Source organism: Lonchura striata, chromosome 17 (assembly GCF_046129695.1).
Source record: "Lonchura striata isolate bLonStr1 chromosome 17, bLonStr1.mat, whole genome shotgun sequence".
Classification (NCBI taxonomy): domain Eukaryota; kingdom Metazoa; phylum Chordata; class Aves; order Passeriformes; family Estrildidae; genus Lonchura; species Lonchura striata.
The window spans coordinates 5553666-5569225 of record NC_134619.1 but is presented as its reverse complement, the minus strand read 5'-3'; the positions used below and the strand labels follow the sequence as shown (position 1 = coordinate 5569225).

The 15560-nt window shown below is 43.1% G+C and overlaps 1 protein-coding gene across 1 annotated transcript; it reads right to left on the bottom strand.

Annotated features, from left to right (window-relative positions):
• Positions 1-1148: 1148 nt before the first annotated feature.
• Positions 1149-6003, bottom strand: MRGBP (MRG domain binding protein). Its single transcript, XM_021553580.2, has 5 exons — positions 5784-6003; positions 4781-4902; positions 4160-4241; positions 3581-3658; positions 1149-2545 (listed from the first exon to the last, which is right to left on the bottom strand). The coding sequence occupies exons 1-5, from the start codon at positions 6001-6003 to the stop codon at positions 2355-2357; spliced, it is 693 nt and encodes a 230-aa protein (XP_021409255.2). The 3' UTR covers positions 1149-2354.
• Positions 6004-15560: the final 9557 nt, after the last annotated feature.

Here is a 15560-nt window from a genome sequence, read left to right as displayed (position 1 = left end):
ACGGCATTCCCGGGACGGGAGCCGGCACCGGGAACGGCATTCCCGGGACGGGAACCGGGAACGGGAACGGCATTCCCGGCACCGGGAACGGCATTCCCGGGACGGGAACCGGCATCGGGAACGGCATTCCCGGGACGGGAACGGCGTTCCCGGGACGGGAACCGGGAACGGGAACGGCATTCCCGGGACGGGAACGGCATTCCCGGGACGGGAACCGGGAACGGGAACGGCATTCCCGGCACCGGGAACGGCATTCCCGGGACGGGAACCGGGAACGGGAACGGCATTCCCGGGACGGGAACGGCATTCCCGGGACGGGAACCGGCATTCCCGGGACGGGAACCGGGAACGGGAACGGCATTCCCAGCCTGGGACGGGAACCGGGATCGGGAACGGCATTCCCGGCCTGGGACGGGAACCAGGATCGGGAACGGCATTCCCAGCCCGGGACAGGAACCAGGATAAAGATTGGCATTCTCGGCCCGGGACGGGAACCGGGATCGGGAACGGCATTCCCGGCCCAGGACGGGAACCGGGATAAAGATCGGCATTCCCGGCCTGGTACGGGAACGGGGGTCAAAGAATGGAATTCCCGGCCTGGTACGGGAACTGGGATTGAGAACGGCATTCCCAGCCTGGTACGGGAACGGGCGTCAAAGAATGGAATTCCCGGCCTGGTACGGGAACTGGGATTGAGAACGGCATTCCCGGCCTGGTACGGGAAGCGGGATAAAGAATGGCATTCCCAGACTCGTACGGGAACCAGGCTAAAGAACGGAATTCCCAAAAGCCAGCACTCCCAAAGCAAATGGGGGCAACAGGCAAAGTGTTTATGTTTGCTGATACTCAACTTCACATCCAAACAATTCCTAAGAAATCGGCATTGCTGGATTGACAGCGAAATCCCCAAGTGGACTTTCCTTGTTCCGAGGTTGGTTCTGAGTGGTTGCACCAGTACACGCTATTGCCGACATATTTCTACTTCAAGCCATATAATCACTTCATTGGTAGAGGAAAAAATTTTGATTAGAATCCCATAGATGAGAAGGATTTGCCCACAGGGACATGAGACTTGAGTTACAAAATCTGCATTTTATGACCAAAATCTGTGTAGATCGTGACAACATAACCAACACTTTAATGCTAAATTACTTTTAAAATAAGTTGGGCCAGATTTTAATCAAGTCACACAACAACTGCCATTTAGTAAAATAAAAACAAGCCAAATTTATTCTTTGTATAAAACAAGAGAAGCAAATTAGGCAGACAAGAACTTGGCTATGTACCTAGAATAAAGCCAAAACATGAGAAGACTCCTAGTACCTCACCTTGAAGGTAATAGTGAGAGATCAAGAAGTAATTCTTCTTTTTATTAACTGATAGTTAATACAGTGAAACAAATTCAGTACCATTTCAGCCTGCTTCATTCACCATTTAACAGGTGTGTGTTGACTGTAATTTATCTTTTGACAACACAAAAATAGTAACTTTATCAAATCTCAATGTTCTAGCATATAAAAGATAAACATTACAATGTCAGCAAGATTCTTGCATTGTAGAACAAAACAAACATTTTGGAAAACCAATTCCATTCACATCTACTAAAACTGCTTTTAAAAAAATAAATTAAGTACAAACCCCACTGTCATACACTACTGTATTACAAATGGATGAAGCAACACCTCCACGTTCAGGCACAGCTCAGCTGATCCCTTATAAAACCATGTGTCATCACCAGGTATTTTATTTAGGACACTTTAAATTATTTGGGCTAGGGGCACTATAATTTTCACTTGACTTATGGTTAAAAAATTTTACATCAGAAAGGGTGAAATTAGGTTCCTCCAGCAAAGAGCAACAGAACACTTCAAATGCAGTGGTCATCTGCATTTAAAATAATATTACTTTGCTGAACCAACAAATTGATACATTTGATACAAATGGAAGGGAAATGGCCAAACATTACCCACAGATGGTCTGTAACAATCACAGACAGCAGAAAATGCAATCCCACACTTAGAGAAATCACCTCTGGGTGATGGTCCAAGGCGCTGTGCCCCACGGGGCACTTTCCACGAGCTGTGCTGACTCGGAGTGTGCTGCTGGTTTGAAATGCAGCCCTGGCACTGCCACACCCACCCTCCCCACTGCCAGCTTTGTCCCCACACCCCGGGAAGGCAGCTCCTCGCTGCTGCCCAGAAAAACCCCCAGGAGAGACAAAGCCAAAGCGCAAATTCCTCAAATACTGGCTCAGGTATCTTTTACTTCCTCTGAAAGTTTCTGTAGCGACTGTGCCGCTCCTTGTTTTTGCTGCTCCCTCCTCCCATCCCAGAGTCTGCCACTGCTCCTCAGCTCTATGTCCTGCGTCGTTTGGCGGCGCTGGGACTCGAGGGGTTGCTGTTGGCATTTAGAACCTTCTCGGTGACTCTGTTGCGCTTCCTCTTATCAGACCCTTCTTTGGATCCAGGATCTGATGAAGTTTTCTCTTTCTCTTTGGTGCTTGGCTTTTCTGTTGTTTTTCCTAAACTTCCAGAGGGTGCAAAAACTGAAATAGGACCAAAGTAATGATTCCAGATCAGAGTCATACACATAGGCAAACAAGAGTGATATCAAACTTCTTTATATTCCATAAAACTTCTCAAAACAATCGACTCTCAGCATACTTGTCCATCATTTAAGTCTTACTTTCAGTTCTAAAGGAAAAATCTCTGAGAAAGGCACATCTTGCTTTTATTATTTGCTTTAAAGACAGGCATATATTTTGACAGGCTAAAAATCAAACTCTTTAAGTGGAATTAAACAGCACTTAATATTGAAATAATTAAAATGAACACTTACAGAAACATAGGACCAATCTATGGAATTTATAATCAACAGGAGTCATTACATTTGGTACCATAGATAATTTTAAAACTGAACACCCAAAAATTTAATATATTTTAAAATACATTTTAAATCTTTTATTACAGTCTTTAAACACCACTTATTCAGTGATATAAATATGATGAAATTATATAGTTAGCAGTTGGCTTGGTCTGTTAAGATAAATAGCAGGATCTCTACTGTTCACATTTGACTTGTTCTACAGCGAAGTGTTAGGAAAACAAGCCTTTTATTTAAAAGCAGCAAGATAATGAGAATAAAATAAAATAAGCATTCTGCCCACCTTCCCATTTCAGCACGCAATTTTACAATCTCTTTTGATTTATAGGCCCTATTTCCCCCATGACTACAAAGTTCCAAACACAGAGCATTTAAGTTCAAAAAAATCAGACTCAGCTTTCTTCCAGAGATCCTCAGATTCCTTCAGACTCCCAGGGGTTTGTCAAGTACATATTAAAGCAAAAAATCTCCAAAGCTATACAACTTTGTACAGATGAATTAGGAGCAAAAAAAGAAATCTTTTCAATAAGCAGCTGCTTACTCTGTGCACTATTAGTCAAGTTCTTAGCAGGAGCACAGGCTAAGTCTGAGTACAAATCACACAGTACACTGCATTTGGATTTACATTTTAACATTAATTTCTCAATTACAGTTGGTTTTTAATCTCGTATTACACAGTAGAGAGTTACAAAATTACCTTCTTCAGGACCTGCATGCGTTTCCATCTCTTCTTTTAAAACTTCCTCTTTCACTTCTTCTTCCATCATTACTTTTCCTACAGAAAGGATTGTTAGCATTAGTTAGATGGTTTTAAAGAACCACGTGAATTTTTTCTGGATTAGTAGCCTCTGCATATTTGTATGTTTGCAAATAGTCCATGCAACGCTCAGCAATAATTCAGTGCCAGGAAATTATTATTAACATGAGAAAGTGAAATGCTGCATGGGCAAAACATATTGCAATGTCTTATCTGTGCTAAGATTTTTCACTGAATTTTTAAAGTTTAATGTACCTCATAATTGAGAAGCATTCCACTGAAGTTTAAAATATCCCAAGAAGTCTTTGGCAGGTGCTTGAATTTTCTAGTTCTTACTTTGTATAACACACATCAGCTAAATTTCAAAATCCTTCTCTCGCTGTTCAACCTGAGATTTCTGTCAAACTCCTGTACATTTCTATTAGATTTGACAATACATGTTTTCTGGGGGGAATTTTGTTAAAAATTCTGAGATGAGAATAAAGCAACCAAGAATCAGAGCCTGCAATCACATCTCACCTTCTCTCACTTCTTGAATCATTTCGTCAGGAAGAGCAAAATTCTTCTCTATATTAGGGAATGGAAGAATCTCAGATTCATGCTTAGAAAGAAAAGAAGGATCTCTGTGAGTGACTGGTAAAGACTTTAATTTGAATTTTGACATGCAATCTCAAGTTCTATTTTACATGCAATTAGGAGCTATATAATTTTTAACAAGACACTTCAGATGTTAGAAAATCAGGAGGCTTCTAATATCAAACTGATTACTGAGGTCAGGATACCTAAGATCACAACTCACCATCATCTGAGATCATTTTTGGAACTCAAACATAGCAAATTCTTATGTACACAATGATAACATTCTCCTTTGACACTTATAAATGTATATCAACATTTTCTGGATCAGAATTTAGGTGACTTTAATAAACAAAGTCAGAACATGGTATCAAAAAAAAACCCAAAAAAAGCCACTGCAGGCTTTATTGTCTCCTACCTAATCTACTTTTATTCAGGGAAAACCCGATCAACTCACTGGAATGACACCTAATTCTAAGTACCATGACAGGCCCAGTGATTCTGGCCTGGCAAAACTTCTGAACTCCATGAAACCATGTGGCAGCACCAACCCTATATACTCACAAGAGCCTGCATATCATACATGGTGCTCAGATGGTCCCAGATCACTTTGGATGAGATCTGCCGTCCGATATTCTGGCTGAATTTATCCCGGATGCAAATCATGTGGAAATGGCGATTCACACCTGGGGGGAAGAACCCAGTGCAATTAACGCTGCTAACAGTTTTAGTTATGATACTTAGAGATATAAAGAGATTTATTTATTTACTTATGAATTAAAAAAGCTATGTTGTTACAAGGAATCCATACATTAACAGGAGAGACAGCTGGCAGCGGGGTTGGCTGATCTTTCACCCTACACTGCAGGTGCTGTTCTCTAGGGAGCTGCGGGTGCCCCTGTGGCTAATTCTAACACACACAGAGTTTTTAGAGGGGCTGTGTGAGAAACATCCCAAGGGATGTATAGGGAGTGCTGTGCCCAGTTCTGGGCTCCTGACTGCAATACAGACACAGAGCTCCTGGTGTGGCTGCACTGAGAGAAGGAATTGGAGCATCCCTCTGACAATGAAAAGGAGAGAAAGCTGGGTCTGTTCAGTCTCAGAAGAGATGTCTAAGAGGGGATCTCAAACAATGTTTATGAATTATTGTTTCTGAAAAGGGGGGTGCCAAGAGGATGGATCCAGGCTCTGCTCAGTGGTGCAGAGCAATAGGACATAAAGCAACGGGCACAAACTGATGCACAGGAAGCTCCACCTGCATACAGGCAAGAACCTCATTACTGCGAGCACTGGAACACACTGCCCAGAGCGGCTGCGGAGCCTCCCTCGCTGGATTTATCGCAGGCCGGCCGGCACACGGCGCTGCGCCGCGTGCTCTGCGGTGACCCTGCCGAGCCGGGCCCGCGCCGCCCGGCCCGCTCCGAGCCGCCGTGGAGGCGCAGCGCGGCCGCTCGCACGCCGGCCCGGCCGGGCCCGCCGCTCCCTCCCGCCGGCCCCGCGGCCCGGCCCGGCCGCCCGGAGCCCGCGCCCGGCCCCGCCGCTCCCGGAGGCCGCGGCCCGCGCTCACCTACGGGCTTGTGGCCCAGCATGGCGTGGAACAGGCACACCTCCACCTCCGGGCTCCACACCACCGCCGCCTCCTCCGCCGGCGCGCCGGGCTCCGGGCCGGCCGCCGCCGCCGCCGCGGCCGCAACAGCGGCAGCGACCGCCGCGGCCGCCCCGGGCCCGGCCGCGGGCAGCGGCGGCTTCTCCACGGCGGCGGCCGAGCCGCCCTCCGCCTCGCTCATCCCCGCCGCGCCGCGCCCGCAGCGGCTCCTGCCGGCCGGGAGCCGGGCTCGGCCGCGCCGGGGCCGGGCTGGGGGCGGGGGAGCTTCGGCGGGGCCCCGCAGGTTCGGGGGGGCTCCGCCGGACGGGGAGCCCCGCGCTCGCAGCGCCGGAGCCCGCGGGCGGGCAGCACCGGGCGGGCAGCGGCGGTGGGCGGCCCTGAGGAGCGGCGAGCCCGCGGCTCTGCCCGGCAGGAGGCTCGCGGGGTTCTGGGAGCAGCGTTAGGGAGCGCTGGGAAGGGCCTGAGGGAGCGCGCTGCTGTGTCAGGCCGCGCTGCAGTGCCCGTGGGCTCCGCAGGGCTCGGCTCTGCGTTCTGAGAGCCCTGCGGCTGGGCTGGCGGTCAGCCCGGCTGCCTCGGCCACCCCAGGGCTTCCCCTCCTGGTCTGTGAGGTCTTGGCCAGCTCAGCATCTATCCCCATGGCCTGTCCTTGTCTGGCACGAGGAGCTGCCACGGTGAAGGATGTCCCAAGCACTGCAACCCCCCTGACTGCTCCTTGACACAACAGGATCGTTTTATATCAAATACCAACCTGGCGCTGATGCTTAACAAATAACTGTGCCTGGCTTGGTTACAAAATGCAGAACCTACCAGCTTTGCCCATCTTTTAAGATGTAAAAAAAAAAAAAAATGTTTGGGAAGAAAGGGAACGTATTACTCCCTCGGCGATAAAGGGTTTTTGCCTTGTTAAGTATAATTAGACACACAAGCATGAAATAGGACTGCTGTTGCTTAGGTGATAGGGCTTTCCAACTGCTCACTCCTCACTTGAAGATTTAATCCATTTTGTGACATTAAAAATATTTCAACAGCAAATAACGATCGCGTCATATGCAAGGAATGAGTGTTCTGAGTGAATAATAAAGCAGTGGGGGCAAACACTCACAAGCAGAGATATTATTTTCATGCAAATTATCCAAATAATAAAAAGCAGGAAGGGAAATATGCAATTTTCTGTAATTGAACTTTCTGTACCTGTTCATACCCAAAGAGCTGACTCGTATCATTGTTTTGGGCTTGATGTAGTTAATACCCCACACAGGTTAATCTAACATTAAATAAACATTTGAAATAAATTAAGCCCAGAACCTCATGTGTGAAGCCTTGAGAAGTTTTGTTGTGTGAATCCTGGATGTGGATGCCTGGATACAAATCCTCTTTTCCAGTGGGGTTTATTCTGGCCTCTTGGAATGGAAAGGATTCTGTGACTCCAGTCTGGCTTTGATGCTGTTGAAGTTCTCCAGGAACAGCTTTCTCTGAGAGCTCCAGAGTGAGCAGAGATCTTGCTGGAACAACTTCTCTGCATCAAGACCACAGGAATCTCAGGATTATTCCTTCTGCCTGCTGTCACTGCTGTACCTGTGTCCTGGCTGTGCTGGGTCTGCCTTCACACAGCTCAGGCTTCACACCGATTTCCTCGTTTTGAACCAAAATTACCTATCCACAGGACTTTGCAAATCTCAAAGACAGCTCCTCATGTTTTTGCAGTTAAACCCAGCCCTAAATCTCAGCCCTGTTTAATCTTCCAGTTTTTATTTGATCTACACTGCTGCCTGGTCTTCAGCTGCTACTGAGAGAAAGGCTTATGATTTCCTGTGATGGTTGCACAGCAGGAGGAAATGATCTCCTGCACAACTAAATCCCTGTTTTCATACATGTTTCTGTATGAGGGGAGAAAGGAAAGCAAATTTTCAGAGTGTAAAAATTGTTCCCCAGTAGAACAGTTTTCAAAGTTTTGCAGGCATAACTTATTTTTAAGCCTGTGTGAGACACTGAGTTTCAGCACTCATCTGTCACATTATGCTCCTACTTAAAGACATCAAGAGGGAATAAGTGTGTCAACTCAGACAGCAATTTTTATGTCACTAACTTCTGATGGCTAAAAAAAGTAACATGAAACAGAGTATGAAAAAACTGATGCCTACCTCTGAAAATAAAACAGCATCTGAAAACAATTCAATTCAGTACAATAATATTAGTGCAACAGGAGCAGTATGTGCACAAACTGGCTGCTATTTTGTTTCAATCAGAAATAATTTCTGTGTGTCTAAATTCCCTTGTCACATTCAATGCCTCTAGGAAACATATGGGAGCCTATAATAATGCTACGTACAGCCTCCACCTGGATCTTGACCAGAGTTTATTTTTTTCCCTCATTAAATTTGACTAGGTTGGGGTTTTTTTGTGGGTTTTTTTTGTTTTTTTTTTGGTTTGGGTTTTTTTTTGTGTGTGTGTTTGGTTTTTTTTCCCAGTCAGTTAACAGATTTTTCAGAAAAAATTGCACTTCTCCCATTCAACTTTAAATTCTACTTTTGGGTTTAAGCAGATAAGGGCTGTGTAAGAAGTGCATGATTTTATTTCTTCCTTTTTCTCCCTACTCTTTAGGTTGCTTAAAAAACCTGGCTGGTTGTTGTGTCACCTAAGGGTGCTGAGCCCTTGGCTGGATCAGTGTTTCCCCCACCAGAAGATGATCAGTAATTTCCTAAGACTTTGCAACAACTGAGAAATCTGCCTGGCATTTGGCATTCTCCCTAGAAGTGTTGGATTTCTGGGATAAGCAATATGGCTACAACTATTTCTGTCGTTATTTTAGAACACCATGTGCTAGTGCCCTTAACAAAGCAAAAATTTAATTCCAAATCCTGTAACTTTTGGTGTGCCTCATGAACATTTGTAAAAGAGTATCATCTGCCTACTTTTGCATTAAACCAAATCTTTTAACCTTTTCTGGGGGTGGTTTAGAACTTCTTGAATAGAGAGTCTAACAGGTTTTTTCTTACACAGGTAAGAAGTACATGCAGAAGTACATTTTTCTGGAGCTTCTTCCTGCAACAAATTCCTCTCAGATCCATAAGTCCTCCTACAAAATAAGTAACCTCCATACCTTGGCACATTCCAGTATTTCTGAATAAAATACCCTTTATGACTGAGGAGGACCTCCTGAAGAGAGAGTTCTGATGAGATTTGTAAGCTTTAGCTGTACTTTCAGAATCCATTTTTTTTTTAAGTGTGAAATCTGTGGGAAAATTTGCTTTAACAGAGCTGCCCAGGGAATTGTCCAAAACTTGGAGCTTGTTTATTTTACATATCATTTAATAAATCAGTGAAGATAGTTTGATATGGGGATGGTTTTCTCCCTATTAGAAGATAAAGCAGTCTGTTGTTAGAGTCTTATCACAAAGCCCCTTAGAGCAGCATTGCCTCTTCCAGATAATTACCTTTTTTCTTTGCTTAAAGGTGTATTAGATTATATTAAACAAGGACATTGAATGGAAAATTCACTCTCAAGATCTGCTCTGCACGGCTTCTTACAGGTGCAAAAGAGGGAATTTAAATCACAATGAGGGTGAAGCAGCAAGGCTGAGGGCAGCAGCTGTCAAACAGGGGATCCACTCTGCTCCAACATATGTTCCCAAACTGAATTTTTCCCTTGTGATCATTTGTGCTCGTTCTCCCAGCGGAGAGAAGCTTCATATTAGGTGGGCATCAGATGGCAAACGTTGGCAAAGTAGATGAAAACAGTGCAAATAATTATCTCTGAGCATGCACAGAGGCGTTTGTTACTGCTGCTGTTGTGCTTTAAAATATCCCAGCACAGAGGGGATTGGAGAAGGAAAAGCCATTTACTGATTTTTCAGTTTGATAAATCCATCATACCCCAGGCTTACAGAGAGGCAGAAAGACGAACCAGTGGATTTATAATGAACAAGCTCAAGGTTCAATTGAACATTGAGCACAAGGATCAATTCCTGAATCCTTGGCTAGCCCAAGCCTACATCAGAGTATGTTTTACTGAAGGTGATTTTTACTGATTGTACCTGCCAGCAAACTAAAGTCCCATTAGCCCAGCTGGTCCGGACAGATCCAGAAGGAATTCCCTTCCTTGACAGTTTCAACATTTGATTAGGCTTGTTCAGCTCATCCTTTCTTCTCAGGGGCATTTAATTTTAATTTTTTTTAACTACAACTATTAATTTGTAAAATAACAAAGAGGCAGCATGGGCAGAGAGGATCTGCAGAGGGGAAGCAGAGGAGCAGTAACCCTGCCTAGCTGGCACTGGAACCGCAGCCACACTCACTGTCGCTGTGGCGGTGGGTGGCAGCAGATTTTCATGGAGCACGTCTGCTCCTTTAAACACGCACAGAACCACTCAGGGGTCTGGGAGATCCTCTTAGAACCCTTTTTTTTTTTTTGGCATTTGGTTTTGCTAAGGGTATTCACAAGCATCTTTCAGCAGCATCATGCCTTAGGCTGCAATGTGTGGGCGATGCCTGAAGTTGTTTCCTAGGATGGATCCGAAGCAGGGGCAAAACTGCAGCCACAGCCAGGCAGGCAATGCTGCAGGAAACAGCACAGAAAGCTGGGGAAGGAACAAGTCCGCTTGAAATCTGGCTTGCAGTGATGATAAATCAGTAGAACCAGCCAGGTCTAAGCCAGGTAATTTGTCAAGGATTGTCTGAATTTGTAGAAATAGGTCTCTAAAGTCGGTGTGTCTCTGAAACAAGAGTTCACAGAGTTCTACTAACTGGATCTTTTTTTCTCAGTGATTATGGAAATAAGTCCTGTCCCATCTCCTGTTTTGTTTTATAAACACTTCTGGTTTTATTCTAAATTTTCACGGGATTTACAGAAGCAAAACAGAGCTGTGTAATTCTGTCTTTCCTCAAGGTGCAAAGTGTATAATTACTCACAGTAGGGAATGCTTGATAAACCAATACATCTCATCCTGAAGCTTTATCTGTTGAACCAAATTCCATCACCTGGAGAAGAAATTGGATTCTCAGAAATCACCAGTGTATTTGCAGTGGTTCCATAGGAGATGTTCTTAACCTGGGTCACTTTGCCTTGAGCCAGGCAGATGCAGCCCTGGATCAGGAGCAACTTTGCCTGGTGCGGCCTAAAGTCTGAGTTTTGTCCTTTACATTTTCAATGACTCCACCACCATCTTTAATAACACTAAACCAGACTGACTGAAAAAAAAGTATTTTTATGCATAAGTGTGAATCAAAGGGGAAAAAATCCATTTATGTCAGTGAAGGTAGAATTCTCTATAGAATGTATTCTGTTTTCTGTTTATTTGGTTGTTTAGGAGATATCTGTAAGAGGAGACGGGATAATTGGTTATTATTTTTCAGGCCTGGGACTCTTAATTTTTTTTTCTGTAATTTACAGCACATATTGCAAAGCCAGTTATTCCTTCTAAAACAACACAGACAAAAAATAAAATCAAAATATCTCTATCAGTAATTTTAAGTATTTGGGTTAGATCTGAAATGTTTCCGTCTTCATAGCCAAAAAAATGTCAGTTTTTACTATGTGCCTGCCTAGGGTGTCTCAGGAGCAAAAAAAACCCTCAAGTAAATAAACAGGTTTAAAGAAAGGCTGTAGACAACACTGTCATGACTGACATCACTATATAAAAAATATGCTAAAAAAATCTATATATATATATCAATCTGTTCCTGTTAAAAGGCACAGATACAGCTAACAATATCACCAAGGTAGAATGTGCAATTTTTGTTATGGATTGATACACTTGGCTACTTCCTGATTTCTGATTCAGCAGGCAGAACTTTATTTCAGTGCATTGCAGTTTGTGTGGCAAAACTCTGGGATTTTTTTAAACTCTAGTGTGGTGCTATATTTTGATGTAAAAGCCAATGATGCCAATGAAGGATTGCTGAGGAAGTTTGGTAAATTATGTATGATATCTTCATCAGAGACTTAATTGCATAAACCTACCCACTGGATCAGCAGTTCTCTACTGCATCCAGAATTCTAATTGCCACTTTCTGCACTGTTTCCTACTCAGAGCAGCACCTCATTACACTCTGGAGCTGCAGGAATTTAAAGTGGAGTCAGGGGCTGACTTGGCCAATGTGCTCTGCTGCTTTACTAAGATCAAGCTCTGCCTTTAAATTACTGCTCCTGCTTTATCCCTTGTTTATTTTGCTCAGTAGCCTCTATTCCAAAGTTGATATTTGAAGATTGGAGCATTCACTCCAAACTCCATCTTGATATTCCCGTGGGAATGCAGCCTTTGCTGGGTCAGGTCTGTCAGCAATGTTACATATATATCATAATTCCCACCTGAACACATATGTTCAAGTGTTCTGAGGACAGCTGTGCTTTTTTTTTTTTTTTTTATGGAATGGAAGTAATTGAAAACCTGCACTTTTAAGTAGATTTTATCTCTTTGCATTCTGGGGATCGTTTCCTGTCCTTAGCATAATGGATATAAATCTTAACATTTCCCATTTCTTCAACTGCATCAATTGCTTTGAATGAGGATCTCATTTTCACAAGACTCCTATAGACCTGATGGACCTAAATTCAGTGAAAATTACCTAAAATTGAAAAGAGCAAATGTAAGTGATGGCATGGCAGCACTATTACTGTCATCTACTTTGCATAATCATGTTAGGGACAGAGCCTGGGAGCACATGCCACAGCTTTTCCCAGCAAGCTGTGCCTGGAAGCTTTTTGCAAAGAGACAGAACTTCTCCTCCTAGTCAGGATTTCTCAATTGCCTCAGCCACTCATGCTGGTTTTATGCTCCTTGAGACAATATCAAAGGTAAAGTACTAAATGTAAGGCATTTTCTGAAAGGTATGAAGAGCCCAATTTCTTTCATAATAGCCAATTTCACCATTTATCTATGTGAGACAAAAAGAAAAGACCTGTTTGATTTTTGTTGTGTCTTTTGGGGGTCTTTCTTTTAAAAGCTCATAAACTCTGTGTGCACAGCCTGGAACAGGGAGGTGAGGGATGAGGCTGATCATGCACACAGGGCTTTGGATCCCACCCACACGCCCTGGTGCTCCTGACTCATCCTCCAGTCCCTGAAGGAGAAATCAAGGCTCCCTCACTCTTCTCCCATTCTTAAAACCATCTCTGATGAGATCTGAGTTACTCACACTTTCCCATTCAAAAGGAAATGCTGATGACATACAGAAGGGAACGCTGATACAGAAGGTGCCAATGTCCCTGGGGGTCTTTCTCCTGCCTTCCCAAGACTTCCGAGCAGCCCTTGGGAATGGGGGTAGAGCAGCAGCATTTGCTACACATTTTCTCTTGGAGAGATAATTTAAGAACATCCAAGCAATATCAGAGTTCTCTGATTCCCCAACCTTTTCATGCCCGTTCTTTAGGACACTGGAGATGCTGCTGCATGGCCAAAAGAAATTAACAAGGACAAAAATCCTCTTTAAAAAAAAATATCTTCATTCATTAACAATTTTTCCCATTTACCAAGGAGTCTGGTTCTGGCTGGATGGGACAGAGGCAAAACTGACCCTTCATTCACACAAAATCAGTGTATTTGTTAACTGCTATCCTAATTGAGGGATTTTTGTTAACTCTGATGGCTCTATGCACTTTGTATTATAGGGACTGAATATACGTGAAGGAAAATTTAATGTCTAGTTTATATTTGCCAAACTTACTTTACCTCAGAGCTAAATCCAAGTCTTTCAGCACACAGCTCTTTTTCAAGCTTTCTTGGCTGCTATGAGATACCAAAACCTTGAAAATGAAAACTTCTTTTTGCAGTAACTTCAGAGAGATAAATTAGGCCCAAGGTTCACTCGCCTTCACCTGTGATAGGAGTTATTCAATCACATATATCTGACTTTCAAAAGCTTTTCTTTTTTTATCCCCCATTAGAAGCAGATGCAAGTTTGTTTGGAATCCAGGTACGTCTTCCCATATAATAGAGTTCAATAGACTTTAAGAAAATAATAAGTAAAAATCTCTTTTGCCTTAGCAGTAAGAAATTTGGGGCTCAGGTGAACTATAATCTGTCCTATTAAGATTGCACACCAGAATTCTGAATTGCTCCTGCAATGATAATAAAAATATACAAGGTTTAAAGGATGGCTTTGTCCCCAATGTTTCATTTCCCCTCCCTGGAAGCTATTACCTTAAGTGCTCTCTGCTTTCAGTGATGTTAAATATAATCACCACTGTTTTTCATTTGAATGACTAAGTCTCCAGTAGAAAATATTTACAGCTGGGGTAAGTTTAGAACTTGTATCTACCAATGTTTTGTTTGATGCTTTTAAAGGAAGGGTTCTGTGACCTTACAAGAACCACCTGACCTTGGTCAGGGGGCAAAATGCTCCAGCTCTGTGAGTGGAAAAACCTTCCACCAAATTTACTTTAACAAAGTTGAGTTTTTCAGAAATTGCCTTCTGTTATGGCCTGTCTCACAATGTCTGTTTTCCCTGATATCTGGGTCTGCTGTTCTCCCTTTTACTTATTAATCTGAAAACCAAATGTTCAATAGCCAAAGTGGAAAAAGACCTAAAATAAGAGGTGAAAAAAAATAATGTTAGTGGCAAATTTTTTGTGCTGGGCCTCTGTTAAATGATGCCCTTTAAACTGGTCTCATCATTTTAATATTCCTTTATTTTGTTTTTTAGTTTTTTATGGGACAGATTTTCATCAGTGAAAGCAATAAAAACCCAGATGCAGAGTTAGCCCTGGGCCTGCTGTGACTGCTGTCCTTGTACAGGTGCCAAATATTCATCTCCAGGGCTGATTTTTGTTGTATTCTCATTTCAGAAGCTCTAGTCCTGCTCATGACAACATTTCATTGCTGTTGCCTTTCTGAGTGTCCAGCTGAGATGATCCATGGTGGCTTTCATCCCTGGGCACAGCAAGGAAAGGAGCACTTTCTCCCCATTTTGTGTTTGGCACTTTCTCCCCATTTTGTGTATAGCAGTTACTAAAGTTGTTTTAAGGAGTCTGGCTATTCCGTCAATTTGATTTAATTTATTTTCTCTCCATTGCAAGGGAGTCTGGTTGGTTTATGAATATATTCCATGATCAAAAGTGGGATTAAATGGAAATATTTCCACCCTTAAAAAACTACTTCAAGTGTCAGGTGTGTAGCTGTTTGTGCAGAAGTGTAATTAACCTTCAAAGGATTTGGGAGAGCTGATGAATTTTCCACTGTATCCACAGTCTGATCTGGAAGAGGAATCCAAAACCACAATATGCTGCATTCACTTTGAATTCTTTTAGTTATTCTTCTTGGATCAACTTAGTGGAGTTGTTATGAAAAATAATCTTATCTCATTTCCCACTTTACCTTTATTGCTGCAGTTCATATCTGCATATTACCTTATCTCTGCTCCCTGATGGGATTGTTGCTAATTTATTCAAATTCAGAACATTTGCTATCTGTTCTCACTATGATCAAGGTGGGCTCATGCAAACCTGTGCTCTTCTAATCAGTTTTATTAGACAGGATTGCTGATTAAATTCCTTTATACTTGCCTTCCAGACCAATTTCTGAAATGAGTTTTGACAACAGCTCTTTGAGGCTCCTGTTTCTAATACAGGTAATAATCAGGTTCATAATAGGAAGCTCTTTGACAAACATATTTCTAGAAAATGAAGATCACAAACTTACTGGAACAGTGAATATCCCATTTGTACTGCTCCCTTTACTCTTCAGTTATGAGCAAACAGTACTGTAAATAATTTAAACATGATGAAGTTTTATTTCACTGGGC

What these genes read in the sequence shown, in the direction of transcription:
- MRGBP (XM_021553580.2), bottom strand. Translation starts at nt 6,003, where the DNA reads ATGAGCGAGGCGGAGGGCGGCTCGGCCGCCGCCGTGGAGAAGCCGCCG. An exon ending in TGTATGATATGCAGGCTCTT is followed by an intron (nt 4,242 to 4,780) that starts GTGAGTATATAG and finishes TTTCTTTCTAAG; the next exon opens with CATGAATCTGAGATTCTTCC. An exon ending in GCATGCAGGTCCTGAAGAAG is followed by an intron (nt 2,546 to 3,580) that starts GTAATTTTGTAA and finishes GTCCTATTTCAG; the next exon opens with TTTTTGCACCCTCTGGAAGT.